Below are 24,349 nucleotides of genomic sequence, written 5' to 3' on the forward strand. Positions count from 1 at the left end.
TCCTTTAATCTGGCGTTCATTCCTTTGGACTAGAGCAGGTGGTAGCTTTGATGGACCGACAGACACAAGCTTTCCTCTAGCCTGAGAATGTGGGCCCATAAATCTCCCAAGTGCCTGTCTTTTGGCCCACCTTTGAAAACAACTCCTTTGATGGAGCCAAACACTGGCCCAAGGGGAGCTAAAAATAACCCTCTTTGCCTTTACCTGTAGCCCTCCCCACTCCCTCTCAGAGTACACGATCTCAGAGTAGAGGTTTGGGGACAAGAGAGAGAAGGCATCTTTTGTGATGCTATGGAAATGTCAGAGAGTTGGACCCCATCTGCCCCATAAGTGGAGGAAATGAACCCCTAGTGCCTCCGATGAGCCCTTTAGTCTTGGGCTTGGGGTACCGGCTATGGGGTAGGGACTTCCAGTGGGGTTTGGAGTTGACTCTCTCAATTCTGTGAACTTGAACTCAAAAAGAGCCATGCACATCTCCTTGGGCTGGGGAAGCCATGGCAGTGCCCACTCATGTCTGGACTGGAACGGATATGGCACAAATGACAAGGTTTGGGTTAGAGGTGCTCAGGGGTAGAGCACTTAGCTAGCATGCTCAAAGCCCTGGGTTCCATTCCTAGCACTGCAAGGGGGCAGGGGCCAGGGGCAGGAAGGGGAGAAGAAAGAAAGAGTTTGAATTCCTAGCTTAAGCACCAGCTACTTCTCAATATCTCTGCCTAAAAAACCTCAGTGACTTGCTGGGAGCTAGGGGCACATGCCTGTAATCCTAGCTACTCAGGAGGCTAAGATCTGAGAATCAAGGTTCAAAGCCAGCCCAGGCAAGACAGCCCATGGGACTCTCATCTCCAGTTAACTACCAAAGCCAGAAGCAGAGCTGTGGCTCAAGTGGTAGAGTGTTAGTCTTGAGCACATATGATCAGGAACAGCACCTAGGGTCTGAGTTCAAGCCCCAGGACCTCCCTACCCCCCAAAAAACAAAACCACAAAAACCACAACTCAATGACTGTGTTGGCATCAGGAGGAGGAAGCAGTGGGAGGGGTCACCCCGCCCTCCCTCCATGCCTATCCCATGACTGGGTCTTGGCTGCCCCTGGTCTGGAAGACTTTGCAAAGGGACAATGTCACTGGCCAATGAGACTCCAAGTCACTGTGCCGGGGTCAGCAGAAAACAGTGATGGCTTTACAAGACAGTCATTGGCCACCTCAAAAAAACCTAAATTACAGATCCCATGTGTAAGTGAGCCAGAACAAAGCACGTTGCAGGCCTAAGAACCCTGTAGACAGGAAGTTGACAAAGGGCAGTGGCAGCCCCCCACACACACACACCTTGGCTTGCCTACTCACCCTAGCTCCTGACTATGATTGGTTCTTGGCCTGACCAAGGCTTAGATAAAGGCTCTGTCCAAGTGCCCAGGCTGGTTCACTCATCAAGGCCTGGGCTCTGGACCTGCTTCTCTGGAGACTAGCCTGGGTTGGCCGTGGTTGACTTGTCCCCACTGCCTGGAAATGACTGCTGGTTGCTATCCTGGCCTTTTGGTTTTTACCTGTCTCTTTGGGCTGGCAACTATTACTTGGCTGTATTCCAAACTGTGTTTTTTTCCCCCTGTGGGTATCTGGCTGGCTGGGTAGCTCTGAGACCAAGAAGAGTTTCTTTCCTGAATATCCAGGAGCATTTGCATTTTTGGGGGGGGGTCTGGTCGTGGGGCCTGAACTCTGGGCCTGGGCGCTGTCCCTCAGCTCTTCAGCTCAAGGCTAGCGCTCTACCACTTGAGCCACAGCGCCACTTCCGGCTTTTTTTCTTTTTGCTTATGTGGTGCTGAGGAATCGAACCCAGGGCCTCAGGCATGCAAGGCAAGTGCTCTACCACTGAGCCACCTTCCCAGCCCCAGCATTTGCATTTTTTATTTTTACCTTTTGTGAAAGGAAATTTGATTAGTTACCCTGGGATGGACATTAGTGAATATTTCTTTGTGTGATTTCCACTAGTTTCCTTAAAACAAAATTGTTAGCCAGGCGCCAGCAGCTCACACCTGTAGTCCTAGTTACTCTGGAGGCTAAGATCTGAGGGTTGAGATTTGAAGCCTGTCTGGGCAGGAAAGTCCATGAGACTCTTATCTCCAATTAACCACCAAGGGAGTTATGGCTTAAGGGCTAGAGCACTAGCCTTGAACATCAAAGCTCAGGGGCAGCACCTATAACCCAAGTTCAAGTCCTAAAACCACTACAAAAACAATATAATACAATAAAACAAAAAAAACCCCTAAATTGCTAAGTGCCTAGCTGGCTGTAAGAGTAGCTTTCCTGTGGGGGACTTCTGCAGTGAAGCAGAAGGCCTTGCAAATGCTTCCTCATCCGTAAAGTCAGGGATATGACAGTGGCTCCCTATGATGATGAATGAATAGCTGATGTGTATGTGAATAACTAGAAAGTAATGACCAGAGAGACTGGACATACATCTGGTGCCCTGCCTGGAAAGGACCAGCTCCTGGGCCTCCACTTACCTCTCTTCTCCCAACCTCAACACCTTCCAGGTTTGCCTTCTGGCCTTGATGTCACAACCCAGGAAGGCTGGTGGGCTCCAGTTGAGGATGTGTCACTGTTACCTATCCAAAGTGCTTATTACAGCAGAGAATGGAAGGGGGTTTACTACACGCCCTTCATCCTCAGTGAGCGCACATGCCCCACTTAAGTGGAGATTACAGCAGTTCCCCAACGCAGGCCAATGTGTGCTGTCATGGGCTGAGGAATAGCATCCTGCTGGAGGTGAGGCTTGGAGGAAAGCCGGCCTGAGCTGTGCCATGGAGGACAGGCAGAGAGTATCAGAAGGGCAGAAAGGGGAGAGGATGCCAAGCAGTGCATGGCAGACATGTACAGAAAGGGTCACAAGCCAGTAGACGTCCTGGAGGAAGTCACTCCTGAAGGTAGAACCCCAGACCTACCTACTCCAAATGAGGATCCCAAGCAAGGCCTGTAGTCCAGACCATGCTGTCTGTAATACACTGGGATTCCTGGCCCAGAAAAGGCATCTTTGTGTTGGCATTGGAAGAAGGGAGCTAAGACTAGCATGATTTTCACATTACAGGATTAGTGACCTAGAAAACCCAACACAACTATAATAAACTTCAGACAGGGCAGCACAAGTGGAAAAATGCTGCTAGAGATATAAGGTCACTTCATAAAAATTAAAACACTTTTCAATGACCAGTGATAGCCAAACAGAAATCAATGGAAAACAGGATATCATTCCCAAGAATGCTTTTTTAAAAAAGCATGACATATTTACAAGATAAGTTTACAACTATGCATAGGATCTTTAAGGAGACCTATGTAAAACTCTGTTATTGAAAAAGTATACAAGGCGCTCTGGTTAAATGGCTTTATACAATGTTTAGGAATACTTTGGCCTAATGTCTTAAAGATTTAAAAAACTCTCTAAATTAATTTGTGAATCAGTGTAAATCCAATAAAAATCCAGCTTGATTCCTTTTGAGGAACTTGATAAAAACCAATGTAAAATGTATATGAAAGAGCTGGGTGCTATGGCTTATATCCATGATCCTAGTACTTGGGAGGACTGTGGTTCTCGGCTACCCCTACCGTCTTCTTTTCCTCTCCCCTTGCCCCCTCCCTCCAAAAAAAAACCAGTTTGTGAGATTCCATCTCAGCAGAAAAATCTGGGTGTGGTTGATGGTGCACACTTCTCATTCTAGCTATCGCTGGAAGGGTAAATAGGAGGATTGAAGTTCAAGTGTGGGGTAGAGGGATAAAAAAGCAAGACCCTGCCACAAAAATAACCACAGCAGCTGAGTACCAGTGGCTCACACCTATATTTCTAGTTAACTCAGGAGGCTGAGATCCTAGGATCTCAGTTCAAAGGCAGAAAAGTCCTTGAGATTTTTATTCTTTTTTTTTTGTTGTTCAGTCGTGGAGCTGAACTCTGGGCCTGGGTGCTGTCCCTCAGCTCTTCAGCTCAAGGCTAGCTAGCGCCCTACCATTTGAGCAACCATGCCACTTCTGGGTTTTTCTGTTTATGTGGTGCTGAGGAATCGAACCCAGGGCCTCATGCATGCGAGGCAAGCACTCTACCACTGAGCCGACTTCCCAGCCCTTTTGAGATTTTTTAAATCTCTAATTAACCATCAAAAAGTGGGAAGTGGAGGTATGGCTTGAGTGGTAGAAGGGCCCTGGGAGACCAGCTAGAGAGCCTCCCTGGGGGCCAGCTTGGGACAGGTTGTGGAAACAGAGATGCAGAAATGAACTTTTAGGGGAGATAAAGGTGTTAACAAATAGTAGTAGGAGCTGGGGGAAAGAAGACTAGAGGTCAAACTCTGCTCAGGAAGCTAAAGAAATCACAGGGCATGCTGATCAACCTGGGAGGGCTTCTTGTAGGAGAAACCCTTTCCCAGATGTTGGCACTGGCTGCCTTCTGATGTCAGGGAGAGCGCCCTCTAGTGGGACATGGAGGCAGTTGGGCAGTCTCTTTTTTTTTTTTTTTTTTTTAATTGTAAAAGTGATGTATAAAGGGATTCCTGTTACATAAGTCAGGTAATGAGTTTATTTCCTTATGAACAGTGTCACCTCCTCCCACATTTTCTCCAAGTTTTTTCCCCTCCTGATTCCCCTCCCCGCAAGTTGTATAGTTCATTTCCAACATAGTATCTAGGGAGTATCACTTCTGAAATAATTCACTCTGACCCACTGTTTCTGTGTTTTCCCTTCCCCTTCCCAAATCAGATAAACTTACAAACAAGGCAAAGGGAACAGCCATATAATTCAGTGACAAAGAGAATAAACAAAAGAAAAAAATGAAAAAAGAACCTCAAACAGTACAATAAAAAAAACTCTCGTTTCCATTTCTTGGAGTTCATTTGGATATGATCATATGCACATAGCTATTGAGCCATGTGAGCCTCTCCTAAGAACATTCTCCTTTGGTCTTACTGTGTGAATGTTTACAATCCTGTTTATCATTTCCAAGTATAATTCTTTTTTGTTTTTACTATCCATTGGGCTTACTTGTAGATTTATAGACACATTCTAATTATTACTAATGAGAGAAACCATGCAACCTATGTTTCTTTGGGTCTGGCTTACTTCATCTAATACAATATTTTCCAATTCTTTCCATTTCCTTATGAATGGGACAATGCCATTCTTTCTGATGGAAGCATTGAATTCTATCGTGTATATATAACACATTTTCTTGATCCATTCATCCACTGAGGGGCATCTGGGTTTTCCATAGCTTAGCTATGGTAAATAATGCTGCAATGAATGTAGTTGTTCTGGTAGCTTTAGGGTGGTCTTGTTTGTGATCATTTGGGTAAAGGCCCAAGTGTGGGATTGCTGGATCATAAGGGAGCTCTATGTTTAGTTTTTTAGGAAACTCCATACTGCTTTCCAGAGTGGCTGAACAAGTTTACTTGTTACACTATTACAGTGTAATAGTGTTCCCTTTTGGCCACATCCCCGCCGGCATCTGTTATTGTTACTTTTCTAGATATGAGCATCCTAACTGGATGAGGGAGAATCTCAATGTTGTGATTTGCATTTCTTTTATGGCTAGAGATGTTGAATATCTCCTCATGTGTCTATTGGCCATTCTTACTTCTTCTGAGAAGTCTTTAAGTTTTTTAGCCAATTTATTAGTTGGGTTGTTGTTTCTTTGAGGCGTTGTTTTGAGGGGTTTAATTTTTGAGCTTTAAGTATATTTTGGATATGAGGCCCATGTCTGATGTACTTAGTAAAGATCTTCTCCCATTCTGTAGGCTTTCCATTGATCTAGCTAGCTATGTCCTTTGCTATGCAGAAACTCTTCAGTTCGGTGCAATTCTATTTATCCAATCTTTGATTTGTTGTGTTTCTGGATCTTTACTTAGGAAGTTTTGTCCTATGCCACAGAGCCCTAGTGTTTCCCCTGTCCTCCTGTAATATTTTCAGGTTATGCGGCCTTACATTGAGGTCTTTGATCCACTTGAAATTGATTCTAGTGCAGAGTGATAGATAAGGATCTACCTTGTTTTCTGCACAGTGCATAGCCAGTTCTGCCAACACCATTTCTTAAAGAGGCTGTCTTTCTTCCATCCCGTGATTTTGGCTCCCTTATCAAATACTAGGTGCTATAGGTCTGTGGGTTCATTTCTGGGTCTTCTATTCCATTGGTTCTCAGGCCTATTCTTATGTTGGGCAGTCTTTTCTAAAGCCCCCACGGCACCACGGTGATTTTTTACATAGCTTCTCAGCCCCACAGAGAGCCAGGTTTGGGTTTGTGACCTCCTGTAGGTATGACAGAGCTGGGGAGCTCCTGGGAGAAGGCAGGGAAGAGGCAGTTATAAGTTTGTAAAATTTCCTTCATATGTGTCTCTTTCAACAACTTCTTCACAAGCCTTCTGAGTTATGACCAAGGACTGGAGGGCATCATGGTCCCAACCTCTCCCCCATCCCCAGCCAGGCTGCAATGGTCCTGAAAGATCTCCCCAAAGCAAGGGTGCTTGGCCAGGTTGGGCATCCTGGAACTGGCACTTAGCTGGAGCCCAAAGCTGAGTCCTTGTCACTTCAGACTGCTAGTCATCCTCTAACACTTTAGTTATATGCCACAACATTTTCCCCACCATTGATGGCCTCCATTCTGCACCCTGCCACTCCCCAGCTCTTCCAGGACTCCTCACAGGAGAAGATATAGGGCCTGGAGTGCCTATGACACCCCCCCCACACACACACACCCGGGTGCTCTCTGAGCCATCAGTGATCTCTTGATGCCTTGAGGGGGCTCATACTGAGCCTTCTTCCTTTCCTCTAGTCTGGGCAGCAGAGGGCAGTGTGGCCACTGCTCAGGACACTGAGCAGTGTGGGTGCTTCCTGAGAGTGCAGAAACAGCTTAGGCTAGAACTGTGAGTAGTTCCTGTTGTACCCTCAGAGCTTTATTTTGTGCAGATCCTGGGCTTAAAATCAGGACCTGGGCACTGTCTCTGAGCCTCAGTGCTCAAAGCTAGTGTTTACCATTTGAGTCATACCTCCATTTTTGGCTTTTTTTTTTTTTTTTTTTTGGTGGGTGGGTGGTGTTAATTGTAGATGAGAGTCTCCCGGGGCTTGCCTGTCTGGACTAGTTTCTAACTGTGATCCTCAGATCTCAGCCTCCTGAGTAACTAGATTTACAAGCATGAGCCATTGATGCTTGGCTTTTAGATTATTTTTATTTTTGCCCCATGCTTGAGAACTTTACCTGGGAGTAGGGAACTTGGGTGGTTTGACACTATACTGTCAAAAGACACAGCTCACTGGGCATCAGTGACTTACACTTGTAATTCTAGCTACTCAGGAGGCTGAGATCTGAATGTAGTGATTCAAAGCCAGCCTTGGCAGGAAAGTCCATTAGACTCTTATCTCAAATGAACTACTAAAAAGCCAGAAATTGAGCTATTGCTCAAAGCGGTAGAACACTAGCCTTGAGCAGAAAAGTTTAGGGCACACACACACACACACACACACACACACAAGACACCACATGGCTCCATTTCTGTGCTGTCTTGGGTACTACAAAAAGGATGTCGGTAAGATGGAGTGGGGGCAAAGCAAGCAATCCTAGGTAACTTGTCCAGGAACCAGGTGTGCATAGAGGCTTTGCTCAGTATGTGTGCTTCTGTTGCCTCTGTACTCTGGACAAGTCTTACCATCTATCTACTGGGATTTGGCAAAGTTCTGCCCTTCTCTGTGGCCCTCAGCCAGCTGAGAGTGACTCTCCTAAGAGAGCTCAGAGCACACATCTGTACTTCTTTCTCATCTGTCCGGTCTCCTCCGTGGACCCTGGGTTCCCCAAGGGCAGACCCCATCCACGTGACTGAACATGACCCCCATTCATATGACTGAGCATGACCCGCATTCATGGGACCGCACATGACCCCACTGATGAGAGCACACAGGGCGGCTCTTACTTTGCTCAGACCTCAGCCCTTGCTTGTTCCCAAGGCAACCACTGCCCTGGGGTCTGCGAGTATTTGGGGATGATATGGAACACCTGGTCTTTGCCATCTCCCTGTACTTCCTGGGGACTTGATATGTGCTCCTATCTGGGAGGATAGAGAGACAAACTGGCATGCTTTCTGTCCAACCTTCACACTTCAGGATGGAATGCAGTGAGGGTCGTCCCCAGATATCAGGAAAGGTTTGGGGAGCTCCTTCCTCATGAGCTGGCCTGGAAGGGTGGCTGTGTAGAACCTCCGTGGGACACAGGACCTTCCATTCCCAGGAACATGCTGGCCCAGCCTTGGCCCACTTTTGTGTGATAATGATCCCCTCATGAGCTTGATAGAGATGTCTAGGTCTGTGAAGTTGACACATTGGGGGGACAGTTTTATTGGGCCGTGGGGTCCCCTTGATATGCCTAGTAAAAGAGGCAAGTTTCAGGTCTCCTGTTAGACTGCCTAGCGGGATTCCCACGCTCATAAATGGCCTTAATAACTTTCTCTTGCCTTTTATGTGGCTGAGAGAACTGTACTCTGGCTGATAAAAGGTCTCTCAGTGAGAGACCCTGTCACTCCTCCATCTTCCCTTTGTGCTTGAGATCTATCCTACACAGCTAGAGGCATGGCCAACCGCTCCTACCGCCTCAGATCCAGCTGTGGGCCCAGGAACTTCAGCTCCTACTCTGCTGTGGTGCCCAAGCCTGGGGGTCACAGCTGTGTCAGTGTCAGGGCCTCCCAAGGGGGCAGTCCCAGGGGTCCGGGCTACAGATACCTCCGGGACTTCAGCAGCAGGAGCCTGTGTGCAGTGGGGTCCCCCAGGATGGCAGTGAGTTGCAGACCACCCCTCCGTAGTGGACGCAGCAGCTTTGGCTACCGTGCGGGAGGCATTGGCAGGCCCAGCCCCCCATGCATCACCACCGTGAGCATTAACGAGAGCCTCCTGACACCCCTCAACCTGGAGATCGACCCCAATGCACAGTGTGTGAAGCACGAGGAGAAGGAGCAGATCAAGTGTCTTAACAACAAGTTTGCGGCCTTCATTGACAAGGTGGGTGTCTGGTTCTCATTGGCTCCCAGGGACTTGGAATCTGGTGATCAGAGCTGGGCTCCATTTCTCCTGCCACCAACTAGTCCATGACCTAGAGATGTGGCTGAATTTTAGGCCTTGCTTTTCAAAGGTTGCTGTGATAGACAAGGGCAATGATGAAAATGAGGATGCCAGACAGATATGGGCGGGGGAGGGGAGGTATTGCTGATGTTCACCTATCAGCAAGCCAAACAGGTGCCTGTGGTCCATCTTCTGGATTCCAGCTTGTGCACAATACCAGAGCATGGGTGGGCACATAGGGGTTTCAGAAGACATACTGCCATCTCCAACATAGTAGAGGACCCTTGAGGACCAAGAGGGGCTGGAGACAGGGGCCTCATTGCAAGGCTTTGACTCCTCAGGACCTCTGCTCCAAGTTCCCTGCACCCCCACATCCTTGGATTAAAGGCAGTCACATAAGAGGCTGCTGGATGGCACTTGCCTGACATTGGAGTTCCATGTGCAGACCCCTCTGGTTTCCTTTGGCCCTCCGAGAACTCACAGGCTCGAGGTGTGTGTGTGTGTGTGTGTGTGTGTGTGTGTGTGTGTGTGTGTGTGTGTGTGTGTGTGTGTGTGTGTGTGTGTGTGTGTGTGTGTGTGTGTGTGTGTGTGAAACAGCCACTGAAAGCCAAGCTGGGAAAGGCCCATCTCCAGGGCTACCAGAGTCAGTGTGCCAATGCTCAGGGACTGTGTAAGAAGGTACACACCAGGGTGATGGTGTGCATGGGGGGCAGGGGACTCTGCTCTCAGACAGGCACAGTCCCAAAGTCCTCAAAATGAGCACCCTGTAGGTAAAGGTGCTGTACATCTATTCTTCCTTATTTTCCTTTCAGGGCCTGCCTGAGTGCTGTCCCTGACCTTCTTTTGCTCAAGGCTGGTGCTCTACCACTTGAGCCGTAGCTCCACTTCCCAGTTTTTGCTAGTTAATTAGAGATAAGAGAAGATTAGAGATAGGAATTCATTAGAGATAAGGTATGGTCTTTCAGAGCAGCCAACCAGAGGGCTGCCTGGGCCTGCAGTCTGAACCCCCAGGCAGATGCCTTTTGGTTAATCCTTTCTCATAAGTATGGTGTGAATAGCTGTGAATTCTTTGTACCAGACTGGTACCAGACTGGAACAGCAATCACCTGTTTGGGGGCAGTAAATGGAAGTGTGTGGGTGAGTGGCAGGTCAACAAATGAAGCCTTACTGAGCATGGTGCTGCCTGGGGGAAGGGGGAGTGGAGGGTGGAGGATGGAGGCTGCTATTCACCACCAACCACTGGCCTAACATCGCCAGAGAGTCAGCACCTAATTAGGTATCTGTAAAACTGAGGATGTAGCTCAAGTAGAAAGCACAAAACAAAGAACCAAAAGTGTGTGCAGACAGAATAGGCCTGTAGACTCCATACACAAATTGGTGTATTCTGTGCCTTACTTAGTTCATAGTGAGTGAAGCTGAGAAAGAATGAGGCACAATGAGCTGGCTGCTGGCAGAGTTAGGTAGTCAGGTCTCTTAATTCCTGGCTAGGGCAACTTTCTTCCCAGGCTCAGTGTCCCAGGATCAGAATAAGTGAAAATTATTGTGAGTGCCTTTTTTCTTTTCTTTCCTTCTTTCTTTTTCCTTCCTTCTTCCTCCCACTCTCTCTCCCTCCCTCCCTCCCTCCCTCCCTCCCTCCCTCCCTCCCTCTCTCCCCCCTCCTTCCCTTTCTTCCTTCCTTTCTTTCTTCCTTCCTTCCTTCCTTCCTTCTTCCTTCCTTCCTTCCTTCCTTCCTTTCCCCTTCCTCTCTTCCCTCCCTCCTTCCTTCTATAGTGCTGCTGAGCTGCACCCCAGCTCATCAGCAGGTGCATTTTTAAATTGCTATTATACAAATGCCCACAGACATTTAAATGGTATAAATAGGCTTTCTCACAAGCTTTACATCACGGTTTGCAGGGCTGTTCCCCAAGGTATTCAGGCTTTGGGTAGGATTGTGTTCCATGTGGTTGTAGGACTGGGGACTCTGGCCCCTTGCCGGCTGGCTGCCAGAGGTGGCTTTCAGCTTCTTGAGTCCATTCACAGTCCTTGACTAGTGGTCTTTTCTCCCCCCACTTTCAGAGTCAGTCATATTGGGTTATGTCCAAATCTCTCTTACTATTCCTCCTCCTCCTCCTCCTCCTCCTCCTCCTCCTCCTCCTCCTCCTCCTCCTCCTCCTCCTCTTCCTCCTCCACCTCCTCCTCCTCCTCCTCCTCCTCCTCCTCCTCCTCCTCCTCCTCCTCCTCCTCCTCCTCCTCCTCCTCCTCCTCCTCCTCTTTCTACCCCAAAGAGCAAAGAGCCCCCATGACTACCTTTGGCTCACCTGAATAATCCAGAAAGACCTCCCAAGCTTCAGATCCATGGCCTTCATTCCAGTGGCAAGATTCCTTTGGCTATGTAACATGACATGTTCATAGGTCCCAGGGATTTGAGTCATTACTTAACTTATCACAGCAGTTCCTTCTGTGTAGAATGAACTAACAATGGCAAATTGTAGGTTCTTTCAGGAAGATGGGGATCGATTATCACCTACCCTTTCCAACGTTACCAATGCTTTGGTTTCCTTGGGATGGTCACAGTGTACTGCAGGGCAGAGGTCAACCCCAAGAGCAGAGAGAGCTCTGAAGAGAACAGCATCTCCCCCACAGGCTCCCCACTGAGTCCTTTCCTCCATTCTGAATGGCAGGTGCGCTTCCTGGAGCAGCAGCACAAGTTGCTGGAGACCAAATGGCAGTTCTACCAGAACCGCAAGTGCTGTGAGAGCAACCTGGAGCCGCTCTTCAGTAGTCACATCGAGATGCTGAGGAGGGAGGCTGAGTGTGTGGAGGCTGACAGAGGGAGGCTGGCTGCAGAGCTCAGTCATGTGCAGGAAGCAATGGACGGCTACAAGAAGAAGTGAGCATGACAGGGCTGACATAGTTATAGAGAGTGGAGCAATTTGAGGGCATACATTCTGAGGGCTTGTATGAAGAAAGCTGGTTATGAGTTCTTGTATATCAGCCCAGCTGTGCCAGCATGGATGGATAGGGAAAGACCCTGGAGATATCTGGAGAATGATATGGCTGATGACATTAATCGATTGCAGTCACTGTAACCTTGAATCTGATCTTGGAAGATCAACATTCAAATGGGCCCATGGGGCAAAGTAATGTACACACATACTTTTCAGTGGGCAGAGGTCTGTCTAGTCCTTAGGCATATGAGAGCTGGTAATTATAAGTATTTATTGCAGTTCACATTTCCCTGTAATTAAGATGTTGTGGAAACCTACTCTGGAAACTTTACTTTTCCTTGTCAGCTGGAGTGGGGGTAGGGGCTAGGGTGGTGTCTCCCCAGGGAAGATCAGACCAGTGGGAGAAGAGTGGGGAAATGTTGATCTAGGGGCTGCTTCTGTGAATTCAAGTCCTGGAATATGGGGTGGGAATATCAGGACTTTATACGGGATGACTTCAGAGAGTTTCATGATTAGCACCATTTTAGAAGTGAAAGGCTCCAGGGAACATGTGTCTGCTTTTCACTCATCCTACAAATATTTCCTGTATAACAGACAGAAAACCCAGGCACCAGTGGCTCTTACCTGTAATCCTGGATACTCAAGAGGCTGATCTGAGGATCATGGTTCAAAGCCAGCCCCAGCAGGAAAGTCCATGAGACTCCTATCACCAATTAATCATCAGAAAACCAGAAGTGGTACTGTGGCTCAAAGTGATAGGGCATTAGTCTTGAGCTACCAAGTTCAGGGACAGCACCCAGGCAGGCCCAAAGTTCAAATCCCATACTGATGTGTTGAGATAGAGAGACAGACAGAGACAGAGAGACAGAGACAGAGAATTAGAAAGAGAGAGAGACGGAGAGATTAAATGACTTGACTCTGGTGCTACTGTGATTGTAATCCAAACTGAGTTCACAGTGAAATGTTGAATTTTTTTCCCTCAATACTGGGGCTTGACCTGAGGCCTAAGCATTGTCCCTTAGCTTTTTATCTGCTCAAGACAAGAGCTCTACCACTTGAGCCAAACTTTCACTTCTGGCTTTTTGGTGGTTAATTGGAGATAAGAGTCTCTTTTCTGGTCAGGCTGGCTTCAAACTGGGATCTTCAGATCTGAACCTCCTGAGTAGCTAGGATTACAGATGTAAGTCATTAGTGCCCAGGTCTTTAGATGAGTACTTTGTGGCTGGGAAATATAACTTCCATGGAGGCCATACCTCTTATCCAAGATACACAGAGAATAAGAGGAAGACCAGCGAGGGCTGCAGCCCTGAGCTCAGCCTGGCAGCCCTCCCCTGTGCTCTCTCTGTAGGTATGAAGAGGAGTTGGCCCTCAGGGCCACAGCTGAAAATGACTTTGTGCTGATGAAGAAGGTGAGTGTCTCCTCCCACATATGGAGAATGATGTTGTGGATACTGGAGACTGGGTGTTGTGTCATGCTCCCATGAGTCCAGTGGTTGGTTGGTGGGAAGGCATTCAGCCGCCTGGCCATTGACAATGGGATGATTTGGTTGTGGAAGCCATCTTGGCCTTTGTATAGCAACTGAGACTGATCTAGTGGAAGCCATTCTCATAGTTGGACTGTCAACAACCTGGTTAACTGAAATGTTCACTTTGAAATCTGTTATGTGACAGGCATGGGTGGGTCACACCTGGAATCCTAGCTACTCAGGAGGCTGAGATTTGAGGACTGTGGTTTGAAGCCAGCCAGGGAGAAAAGTTTGTGAGAGAGTCTTATCTCCAACTCTGGAAATGGAGTTGTCATTTAGCAATAGGTTACAAATCCAGGTTAGATTGTAAGTGTGGTATGGAAGGATAAGGCCAGGCCAGAGGCAGAGAGGTGGTTAGAAATAGCCTCAAGGCATGCATCATGCAGGGACTCAATGCATAGTATGGGCAAGTGTGCCCACCCTCTTTGCCCTATCTCTACCAGGACATCGACAGTGCCTATTTACGCAAGGCAGACCTAGAAGCCAATGTGGAGTCACTGAGGGAGGAGATTGTCTTCCTACAGTCCCTCTACGAGCAGGTAAGAGAAGGCAGAAGGATGAGAAGACATCTCTGTAGGGATGTATCTGGTCCTGGTTCTTGGATCCTGGCTACAGTTTGTGTTCCCCTACTTTCTTGCCTTCTGTGACCAGATGGGATTTCTTTCCTTCATAATCAGACCTCCTTTCAAAATGGAAGTGGGTGATGTCCTTTGTTGTAGAGAATTTGAAAGACTGTGATTCATTCTCTGCCCACTTAATATGACAGGTGATTGATTCAAGAACTGTGAAAACCAAATTGTAGCAATTCAAGACCTCAACTCTGATTGTGGTCAGCTCCAGCCCAGCCCTGACCAGGAGTTCATCTATAGATGCAGAAATCCACATACAAATGGACCCCTAATCCCCAGACCTGGAGCCATGGCCTAAATCCTTCCTTTCACAGCTAAGGTTTAGAATCCTTTGAAGAGACAGGATCAGAGGTAGGGTTTGCAGTACAGGCTATAGGTTGTGTCTCCCACAGGAAATCTGCTACCTTCAGTCCCAGATTTCAGAAACTTCAGTTGTGGTGAAGATGGACAACAGCCGGGAGCTGAACATGGACATGGTGGTGGCTGAGATCAAGGCTCAGTATGATGACATTGCCAGCCGCAGCCGCGCTGAGGCTGAGTCCTGGTATCAGACCAAGGTACATGACAGGGCTGATATGGCCCATCAAGCTTCCCAGAGTGGCAACTGAGGGCCTTACTGGAGCAGGGGTGGGGCTTGGGGCCCCAGCAAAACTATGGGCTGGCTAGTCAGACTCTACCAGGACGTCCTACTAAAACGGGACTTTTAGGCTCCGGTTCCAACCTCCAGGGTTACTGCACATCAGGTCTTGTCACTCACCCTAACATGCCAAATAAAAGGAGAAGTATTGGTAAAGGGCAGAGACAGGAGACTTGTTTGAGGCATGGGCAGCTGCCAGAAAAGGCAAAGTGAACACTGCAGGCCACCTTCAGCTCTCTTTGGGGTACAGACATGAGCTTCGGGTTTATATATAAAAAAGAATAGCCAGTTACCTGTGGTTATGCCTATAATCCCAGCTACTTAGGAGTCTGAAATCTGAGGATTACAGTTCAAAGTCAGCAAAGGCAGGAAAGTCTATGAGATTCTTATCTCCAATTAACCACCAAAAAGCTAGAAATGGAACTGTAGTTCAAGTGGTAGAGCTCTAGGCTTGAGCATAAAAGCTCAAGGACAGCACCCAGGCCCTGAGCTCAAGCCCTAGTACTGGCATACACACAACAACAACAAAAAGATAAAGAAGAAGAAAGACAAAAGAAAAAAAGCAAGGAGGAAAAGAAGGAAAGAAGGAAAGAGAGAGAAAGAATAAGAAAAAGAATTAAGGCAGGGTTGAGAGGTATGCATAAGCAGTCCTGGTGAAGGTCAGGTGTGGCCTGGCTGCCCATTATCTCAGTCCTGGTTTGGGAAGGAGCTCTGGAGAAACTGTTATAGCTGTTTGTCCTTTGAGGGGAACCATCTGGTCAGGATGAACAAGTCATTGTTGCCTGCCAGGTGGTCTGTCCTAAGGAGATCCGGCTGCTCCCTTTCTCAGAGGCAGTTTCCCCATCCCTACTTATAAACATATGGGCAATCAGTTCCGTCCCTCCTGGGTTCCAAGGTGACTGCAAGGTGAATGGCTCAGAAGAAAGACAGGGGCAGAAGGGAGACTGAGAAGCCAAGTGTGTCTCCTGCCTTTAGTTCATTCATAAGGCCCAAAGGAGCCAGCGCTTTTCAGTAAAATCAGTTGAAGTACCTCTCCCAAATACCATGATCTCAAGCCACCACCGTGTCTGTTTGTTTACCCTCCAACTGTAGTGTGAAGAGATGAAGGCCACCGTGGACCAGCAGGGTGAGAACCTGCGCAGAAGCAAGGAAGAGCTCAACGAACTGAACCGCATGATTCAGAGGCTGACAGCAGAGGTGGAAAGTGCCAAGCAGCAGGTCGGGCTGCCCAAGGCATCTCTGCTTCTGCTCTGCCGTCTGCTTTGCTCCGTTCTTCAGGGACTGCCTCTATCTTTGGAGAGGCTTATGCCTTACCTGTGCAGGGGGCTTGCCCTTCTATGATCTGGTTCTCGTGGATTTGATAGGTGTCAAGTGTCATCTAGTTAAGATGAATTTTTTTTGTTGCTCTGGTTAACTAGTGATGCAAACTATCTCTTTATGCGCTTACAAATCACTTGCATTTCCCCTTCTGAGCATGGTCTATTTGTGTCATCTGCCTCATTTTCTATTGAGACCCTGTCTTTTGTGTTTCCTCCCTCCCTTCTTTCCTCCTTCCCTCCCTCCCTCCGCCTCTCTTGCTTTATTTCCTTCTTATTCTCTGTCTTCCTCCTTCCCATCTTTCCTTCCTTCCTTTCTCTCTCTCTCTCTCTTTCTCTCTCTTCTCTCTCTTCCTTCCTTCCTTCCTTCCTTCCTTCCTTCCTTCCTTCCTTCCTTTCTTTCTTTCTTTCTTTCTTTCTTTCTTTCTTTCTTTCTTTCTTTCTTTTTTCTTTCCTTCTTTCTTTCTTCCTTTCTTTCCTTCTTTCCTTTTTTTCTTCTTTCTTTCTTTCCTTCTTTCCATCTGTGCCAGTACTGGAGCTTGAACTCAGGGCCTAGTGCTATCCCTTAGCTACCACTTGAGTCACAGTTCCATTTCTGGATTTGGGGTGGTTAATTGGAAATAAGAGTCTCATAGACTTTCTTGTCTAGGCTGGCTTCAAACCTTGATCTTAGATCTCAATCTCACAATTAGCTAGGATTACAGGCATGTGCCACAGGTGAAAGATGATCTCATCTTCTTTCCTTGGTGAACTTGTAGCCTTACCTCTTGTGTTGTATGTACATCAGAACCCTTCACCGATTATATACATGCTGCAATTAATTATCTTCTCTCAATCTGTCACTTGTCTGTTCGAATTGTCTGGTCTCTTTTACTGAGCAGACATCTTCTACCTCAGTGTGGACAAATCTTAATAGTCTTTCCTTTAAAGGATTATATTTGAGAAGTTTTTTTTTGGGGGGGGTCCGGTCATGGGGCCTGAACTCTGGGCCTAGGCGCTGTCCCTCAGCTCTTCAGCTCAAGGCTAGTGCTCTACCACTTGAGCCACCTTCCCAGACCCATATTTGAGAAGTTTTGAAGTAATAAACATGTCTATTATCTCAAATGAATGTCCTCACACTTAGAACTTCAGTCCTTTTAAGCTTTATTTTTGTCTATACAGTGCAGAGGACTCTAATTTTCCTGCACATCGTAAATAGATTGTGTAATGCATTCTCTCACCCTATTTGAGACACCACCACACTGAGTTCACACACATTCCTGCCTCAGTTTCCATTATTTTATTTTTGCTCGGCTGTTCTCAACTAGCATACAAGATGCACCCCAGGAAAGCCTTGCTACTGTTAATAGCAGAGTGATGAAACATGGGGTATTTGTAGAAGTGAAGCTGAGAAGATTCAGAGTAGTCCCTAATGTAACTTGGCTCGGGGTCCTTTGCACTGTGGGTATGCTGCCCTCAGTGAGAGGGAGGGGCAACTGCCAGCTAGTATGTTGGAATGTGTTGCAATGAACCAATGAATGAGACTCTGCACAACGGCCTCTGTCATATAGAAATACAGGCAAAATGAGCTTGTTTTTCCCAGTAGTACAGGAACTGAGTCAAGAACTTTATGCTTGCTAGACTGTTCTGCCACTGAGTCACGTCCTTAGCCTCCCCTCCCCACTTCTTTTATTTTGCTTTAGTTATTTTTCAAGTAGGAAATTGCATTCCTATCCTCTCTTTGCCTAGTCTGGGTGGCCTCAAACTACGATCCTCCTATCTTCCGACTATCTGAGATTCCAAGGCTATGCCACCATGCCTGGCCCAACAAAAAGTGACCATTTTAAATGGAAGTAAAAAAGGATAATCAAAGCCATTGGAGATCCATCAAGAACCCACATCACATCTGCGAAAGAGACTTGTCAACAATCAATGATGTACAAACTCCTTTCCTTTCTCTCCTTCCACCAGCGCTGCAAGCTAGAGACAGACATAGTGGAGGCAGAGAAGCAAGGAGAGGCGGCCCTCATGGATGCCCGCTGCAAGCTGGCGGGGCTGGAGGAGGCCCTGCAGAAGGCCAAGCAGGACATGGCCTGCCTGCTGAAGGAGTACCAGGAGGTGATGAACTCCAAGCTGGGCCTGGATGTGGAGATCATCACTTACCGCAAACTACTGGAGGGAGAGGAAAGCCGGTGAGGACAAGAGCTCTGAGATCCCCTAATGCCCACACCACAAAGCTAGAATAGTCCCTCCATAGACTAGAATCCTCTGGGTAGAGAAGATTTGAAGTGGTATCAGTTCATCCATTTTGCAGATAAGCTAAAATGACATGAGTTGTCTGCAGAAGCAGAGGAAATTGATTCTGATGGCTCACTCACTCTTCTTCCTTACAGGTTGTGTGAAGGTGTGGGAGCAGTCAATATCTGTAAGTTTTGGTGCAAGGCTCCCTCCCTCCCTCCCTCCTCTCTCTCTCTCTCTCTCTCTCTCTCTCTCTCTCTCTCTCTCTCTCTCTCTCTCTCTCTCTCTCTCTCTCTCTGTCTCTCTCTCTCTCTCTGTCTGTCTGTCTCTCTCTCTCTCTCTCTCTCTCTCTCTAATCTTAAAATAAGATTGCATTTATCTGGGAATTGAGTGTCAGTCAATGGGGCCATAGGTGAAGGACAGAGCTGGTCTCTGGGAAATGGACAGATTAATGCTACAAAATATTTGCTCCTTCTCTGGGTGCTGTAATCCTAGCTACTCAGGAAGTTACAACCATGGTTCATGGTTTGAAACTGTCCTAGGTAAGAAAGTCTATGAGACTCTTACTTTCAATTAAGCAGCAAAATGCCAGAAGTAGATCTATGGCTCAAGTAGTCGAGCACCAGTCTTGAGTGCAAAAACTAAGGAACAGCACCAATGTCTTGAGTTCAAGCCCCAGGATGGGCACGAGGAATATATATATATATATATATATATATATACCAGAAATTGGCCCTCATATGAGTTTACCTAGAAGCTTAAACCAATTTATCAAGAAGCTTAGAAAATGAATGGGTCAAGTGCTGACCCCCTAATAGCCTAAGCTGTTCTATTGGTTTCATACACACAGTATGTTCCTCATGAGGCTCTAGTCTTAATACAAAGAAGTGCTAGATTTATATTGTGATTCTCAGGGTCTCTGTATGTAGCCAGTAACCCTGGTCTCTACGTTTCCATTGTTTACACAGCCCCAGTCTTTACCTTTCTAGCAACTATATTTCTAGATGATTCCTCTAGTGTGAGACATCAGTTTTTGCTAAACTAGTGTACAAACACATCTCAAAACCAGTCAGGTTTGAATAGAGTGAGGGATCGAATTTGTTACTACATTTCTTCTAGAATCAGATGGCTGTGGGCTTAGGTTTCCCTATAGAGTGTTTTGTTGTTGTGTTGTTTTGTTTTGTTTCTAGATGGGTTTTTTTTGTACCAGTACTTGGGCTTGAACTTACAGCCTGGGTGCTGTCCTTTAGCTTTTCAGCTCTAAGCTGATGCTCTACTACGTGAGCCACAGATTTGCTTATGGCTTTTTCTTGGGGAGTTATGAGTCTCATGGACTTTTCTGCCCAGGCTTACTTCAAACTGGTATCTTCAGATCCCAGCCTCTTAAGTAGTTAGGAATATAGACGTGAGTCTCTGGCGCCCAGCCTTCCAACACACTTGCGTTGTTGGTTCCTCAGGACATGAAGAGAGTTAATCATTGTTTCTAAAAGGTTCTGGGCCTGTTATGAAAAGAGTTCTGACTTGGTGTCTCTGTTCACAGGTGTGAGCCGTTCCCAGGGTGGTATGGTCTGCGGGGACCTTGGTTCCACTGTCTCACGTGGCCTGGGCGGTGTAGCCATCAACGGTGGTGTTCTGTGCTCCCCTTCTGTCATGGGGACCTCCTTTAGTGCAAGATCTGGGAGGTTTGCATAGTCAGGGTGAGATTCTGCACAGTAGGGTCTCTTGGGGATGGCAGGGGGCCAGAAGTGGGACTGGAAGGAGAAAAATCTCTCTTCTTGTGACTAAAAGGTCAGTTTGGTAATTTTCCTTTTCAAGGGATGAAGTAAACTGTCGCTTCCTTCTTGGAATTATAATTCATTCTTTTTGAGTGCATGCCCTACTTTAGGCAGGGAGCTAGAAAAGGGGGTGTGCAGGCTGTGGGAGCATCTTTGGGCTCTGCCTTTGGATGAGGGGGGCTGGAGATGCTGCCTCAGAATTGAAGACTCGGGGAGGGCACCAGGGCTGGGTCTTCACTTGATCTGAGAGATCGAATCTTCCTGGAGTTCCCTTTCTCATGAAGATGGGAAGACTGGCTGAGGAGAATCAACTGGTCAACCAATGGACCATTGGAATTGTATTGCATTTGCATGTGATGCCTGGATGGCTCCTGCTTTCTCTTGCTGTGCTGATTAAATGTCATGGCAAAGGCTTTTTCCCAAACACTGAGTGCCTGCTTCTATTATTCTCTTCTATGCAGAGCGCTGATTATTTTGGTGCTTCTCAGGCTGTGGACCTATGGGGTGCTTCTCAAATACACAGATCCTGGGCTTTGTCTAGGATATAAATCAATATATAGTTCTAGGAACAAGTCCAGGAGAATCCTGTAGGAACTAAATTTGGAAGACCATTGGTCCAAGCAGACAAGGAGGGTCAGGTTATTTTGACTGTGGAAAATGTTTCTCCCTGGTTCTCAGAGAAATGGCTTAGTTAGCCGCTTCATTCCTTCTTTGCATGTGTGTGCGCATGTGCGCACACACACACACACACACACACACACACACACACACACACATACACACAGGGTGGTATGGGGACACAGGCAAAGAAGGGGAAGAGAAGGGATCTTGCATTCATTAAGTATCTACAAAGTGTCTGACACTTCATGATTATCCTATTTTATAGGCAAGGAAATTAAGGATCAAAGAAATGACCTCCCTAAGTAACCTAGAGCAGGTCACACAGCTGGTTGAGGCTCCAAGCTCAGGTCTAGGGTGCCAGTGTTTATATACCTTTCTACAACATTCTCTGATTGTCCTCCAGGTTCAACATGCTGGTTTATCAGATGTCCTGGACAGAGGGTTTCCTCTCTAGCAATGCTTTACTAGTTGACACTTCAGGAATAAGAGAGGGATAGTGACATAGCATCTGCAGAAACATCTCCCTGTAGTCTCTGCTTTCCTAGAGTTCTAGACAGGCCTTCTGAGTGGGGACCCAGACTTCAGTCTCATAACTCTGATTGGAGGATGTGTCCCTGATAGCCAGACAGAGGATGTTGATTTGTGAATTCTGTCCCTGGACCAGTTCTGAGCCAACAGTAGTCAGTCTAGCAAGTCCTACCTGGGGAAGCACACCTGGCAGCAATGTGAGGAGGTGGAAAGAGCAGTTTCTGGTGGACAAGTTTCTTTCCCCTCTTGTTCAGGAAAGACTCGACTTCTCATACCTTACTTAATTAGGAACCATTAAAAATATTTAGAAAGGGTCAAGTGGTGGTGTCTCATGCCTGTAATCCTAGCTACTTGGGAGGCTAAGATCTGAGGATTGTAGTTCAAAGCCAGCCTGGCCAAGAAAGTCTGTGAGACTCTCATCTCCAATTAACCAGCAAAACATTGAAAGTGGAGCTGTGGCTTAAGTGATGGGCAGCTAGCCATGCGTGAAAAAGCTAAGGGACAGTACCTTGACCCTGTGTTCAAATTCCAGTACTGACACACACACACAAAATTTAGAAAGAGACCTGGATTGAATAGAAGATATTTTGCCACAGAATATATATTTCATCTCAAGACATGGAGAAGCCTTTGGACAGCTCTCTGTGGGCAATTCAGTCCTGAGGCCTTCTGTGTCTCCTTCTTTGGTTGGTCTATTTCCGAAAAGTTCACACCTCTCTCTTCTGTGTCTCCTTCTTTGGTTGGTCTATTTCAGAAAAGTTCACACCTCTCCCCTACTCAGGCTCAAATGGAGTCTGACTAGATGGGTTGACAATAGACACTTCAATATTACAAAATCATATAAATGTATTAATGTCCATGAGAGTCATACAGAGAGACTGGAACTCATAGAACCAGATAGTTGAAACTTAAACAGCATTTAAGGTACTAGGGTTTCAACTTCACACTAGCTAGACCAATACTCTACCACTTGAACCACATCCTCAGGCCTTTTTGCTTTGGTTGTCTGTTGGGTAGGATCCTATTGTTTTTGCCTGGGCTAGCACAAACCTATCTATGATCTTCCTATCTATGCTACCAAAATACCTGGGACCACAGATGTGTACCACCATGCCTAGCTTATTATTGGAGATAGGATTGTGGTCATGTTTTTGTGCTTAAACTATCCTTGAATCATAATTCCCTTATCTCTGCCTCCTAAATAGCTGGAATTACATACAGCTACAGAAAGATGTAGGTCTTAAGGCTCTTGGATGGAAGGAGGTACCAAGTTATGGGAGGGTGAAGGGAAGAGTTGTACCTTAAATACAGGTTGTCTCACTATGCAGATAACACTTCTCAAAGGATTTCTTAGGGCTTCTTTTAGAGCAGATGAAAAGTCTGAGCATTGGTGACATTAAATTTTTTTTCCCAATGGTCTCTGGTGGTTAATATTTCCTGTCTGATTAGTGAGATTCTTAAAGATGAGGATTTAAGCCAATTACATATTCTTTCATTTTTATGATTTTTTTGGTTTGAGATGAGGTCTCAGTATGTAGCCTACTTTGGCCTGACACTAAGATGCTCTCAGCCCGGCGGCTCTATTCTAGGCACAGCATGGTCTGGATCCCACTGAGTTGGAGTAAGAGTGAAGTCAGTTTAAAAGAGACAGCAGAGACTCTCTTAGGAGGGATAGGATAGCCACAGAGCACTCATTGCATTTCAGTGGGGGAATGTGAACTGGAAGAGGATGGTGGTAACGGTGATGGTGATGGTGACAGTGGTACTGATGGCGATGGTAGTGGTGGTGATAGTGATAGTGGTGATGGTGTAATAGTGGAGATGGTGGTGGTAATGATAGTGATGATGGTGACAGTGGTCTTTGTTGTTGTAGTGATGGTGAGAATGATGGTGGTGGTAGTGATGATCATGGTGATGGTGATAGTGGTGATGGTGTAATAGGAGATGGTGGTGATAATGATAGTGATGATGGTGACAGTGGCGTTTGTTGTTGTAGTGATGGTGACAATGATGGTGGTGGTAGCAATGATCATGGTGATGGTGTAATGGTGGTGGTGATGGTGGCCACATAATAATGGTAGTGATGGTGATGGTAGTGATCATGATGATGGTGATGATGGTGGTCATGGTAATGATAATAGTAATGAGGATGGTGGTGATGGTGATAATAGTGATAGTAATGGTTGTGATGTCACTGTAGTGACAATGGTAGTAATGGTAGTAGCAATGGTGGTTGTGGGAATAGTAGAAGTTGTGATGGCTGTGGTAATGGTGGCAGTTTTGATGGCAATAGTGATAGTGGTGGTGGTTGTAACGTTGAGGTGAGGGTGATAGGACTGGTGGTGAGGATACTAGGATGCTGGTGATGGGGTGTTTGTGATGCTGGTGGTGCTGGTGGTAGTGATGGTAATGGTGGTACTGATGGTGGAAGTGGTGGGGGGGGGGTAATTATTTGTTACGTTTGTGTTTTTAGTACATGAACTCATGCTTTGTAATCTGCTGCTACTCCGTCCATTCCCCAAATGTTCACCTTTTACCATCAATATCTTAAGGTAATAGTGTAGGGCACATAGTGTTTTGAACAGAGTGAAAAATAAGTAGAGATTTCTGGGAGAACAAAGGGTGAGGTTTGGGAGTGAGGAAAGTAGTAGAAGGCAGGCAGCGTGAACTGAACTCTTCCTCCATGGGTTCCTCTGGGCAGGCTCCGACATCCGAGGGGAACAAAACTTGTTTTAGTTTCCATAATGTCTGATGACCACAACACTTAGTACAGTTGCCCTACAATGTTGCCAGATGTGAACAATGCAGATCAGGGAAATACCCACGGTCACATCCATGTTTTGGTGATTTTTCTTGTGAACCATCTGTGATTTCTGTGTAATTAATTTCTTACTATGCTTGATAATAAGGCAAAGTTGCATTTCCTGAACTCCTAAAGAGTCTAGCAGAGAAGAGTGAATGACATGAGGCCTGGAGAAGGAGCCCTCTTGGAAGTATTTGTAATGACTGGCAGGGGGAACTTGAGGCCTGGTGGAGGAGAACCAGTAGCTTCAGTGGGGAAAGGAAAAAACAATCAAGCCTGATTTATATGTTGTTTTGGAAAAACT

At 46.6% G+C, this 24,349-nt stretch overlaps 1 protein-coding gene across 1 annotated transcript; it reads left to right on the plus strand.

Moving 5' to 3' along the window:
• Positions 1 to 8,580: 8,580 nt before the first annotated feature.
• On the plus strand, positions 8,581 to 20,010 carry LOC138838199 (keratin, type II cuticular Hb5-like). The gene is made up of 9 exons (XM_070037427.1): positions 8,581 to 9,006; positions 11,727 to 11,935; positions 13,342 to 13,402; positions 13,963 to 14,058; positions 14,541 to 14,705; positions 15,878 to 16,003; positions 18,052 to 18,272; positions 18,474 to 18,505; positions 19,859 to 20,010. Exons 1-9 carry the CDS (start codon positions 8,581 to 8,583, stop codon positions 20,008 to 20,010), a joined length of 1,488 nt encoding a protein of 495 aa, XP_069893528.1.
• Positions 20,011 to 24,349: the final 4,339 nt, after the last annotated feature.

This window comes from Dipodomys merriami, unplaced genomic scaffold (assembly GCF_024711535.1).
Source record: "Dipodomys merriami isolate MVZ:Mamm:240054 unplaced genomic scaffold, mDipMer1.0.p SCAF_10, whole genome shotgun sequence".
Classification (NCBI taxonomy): Eukaryota; Metazoa; Chordata; class Mammalia; order Rodentia; family Heteromyidae; genus Dipodomys; species Dipodomys merriami.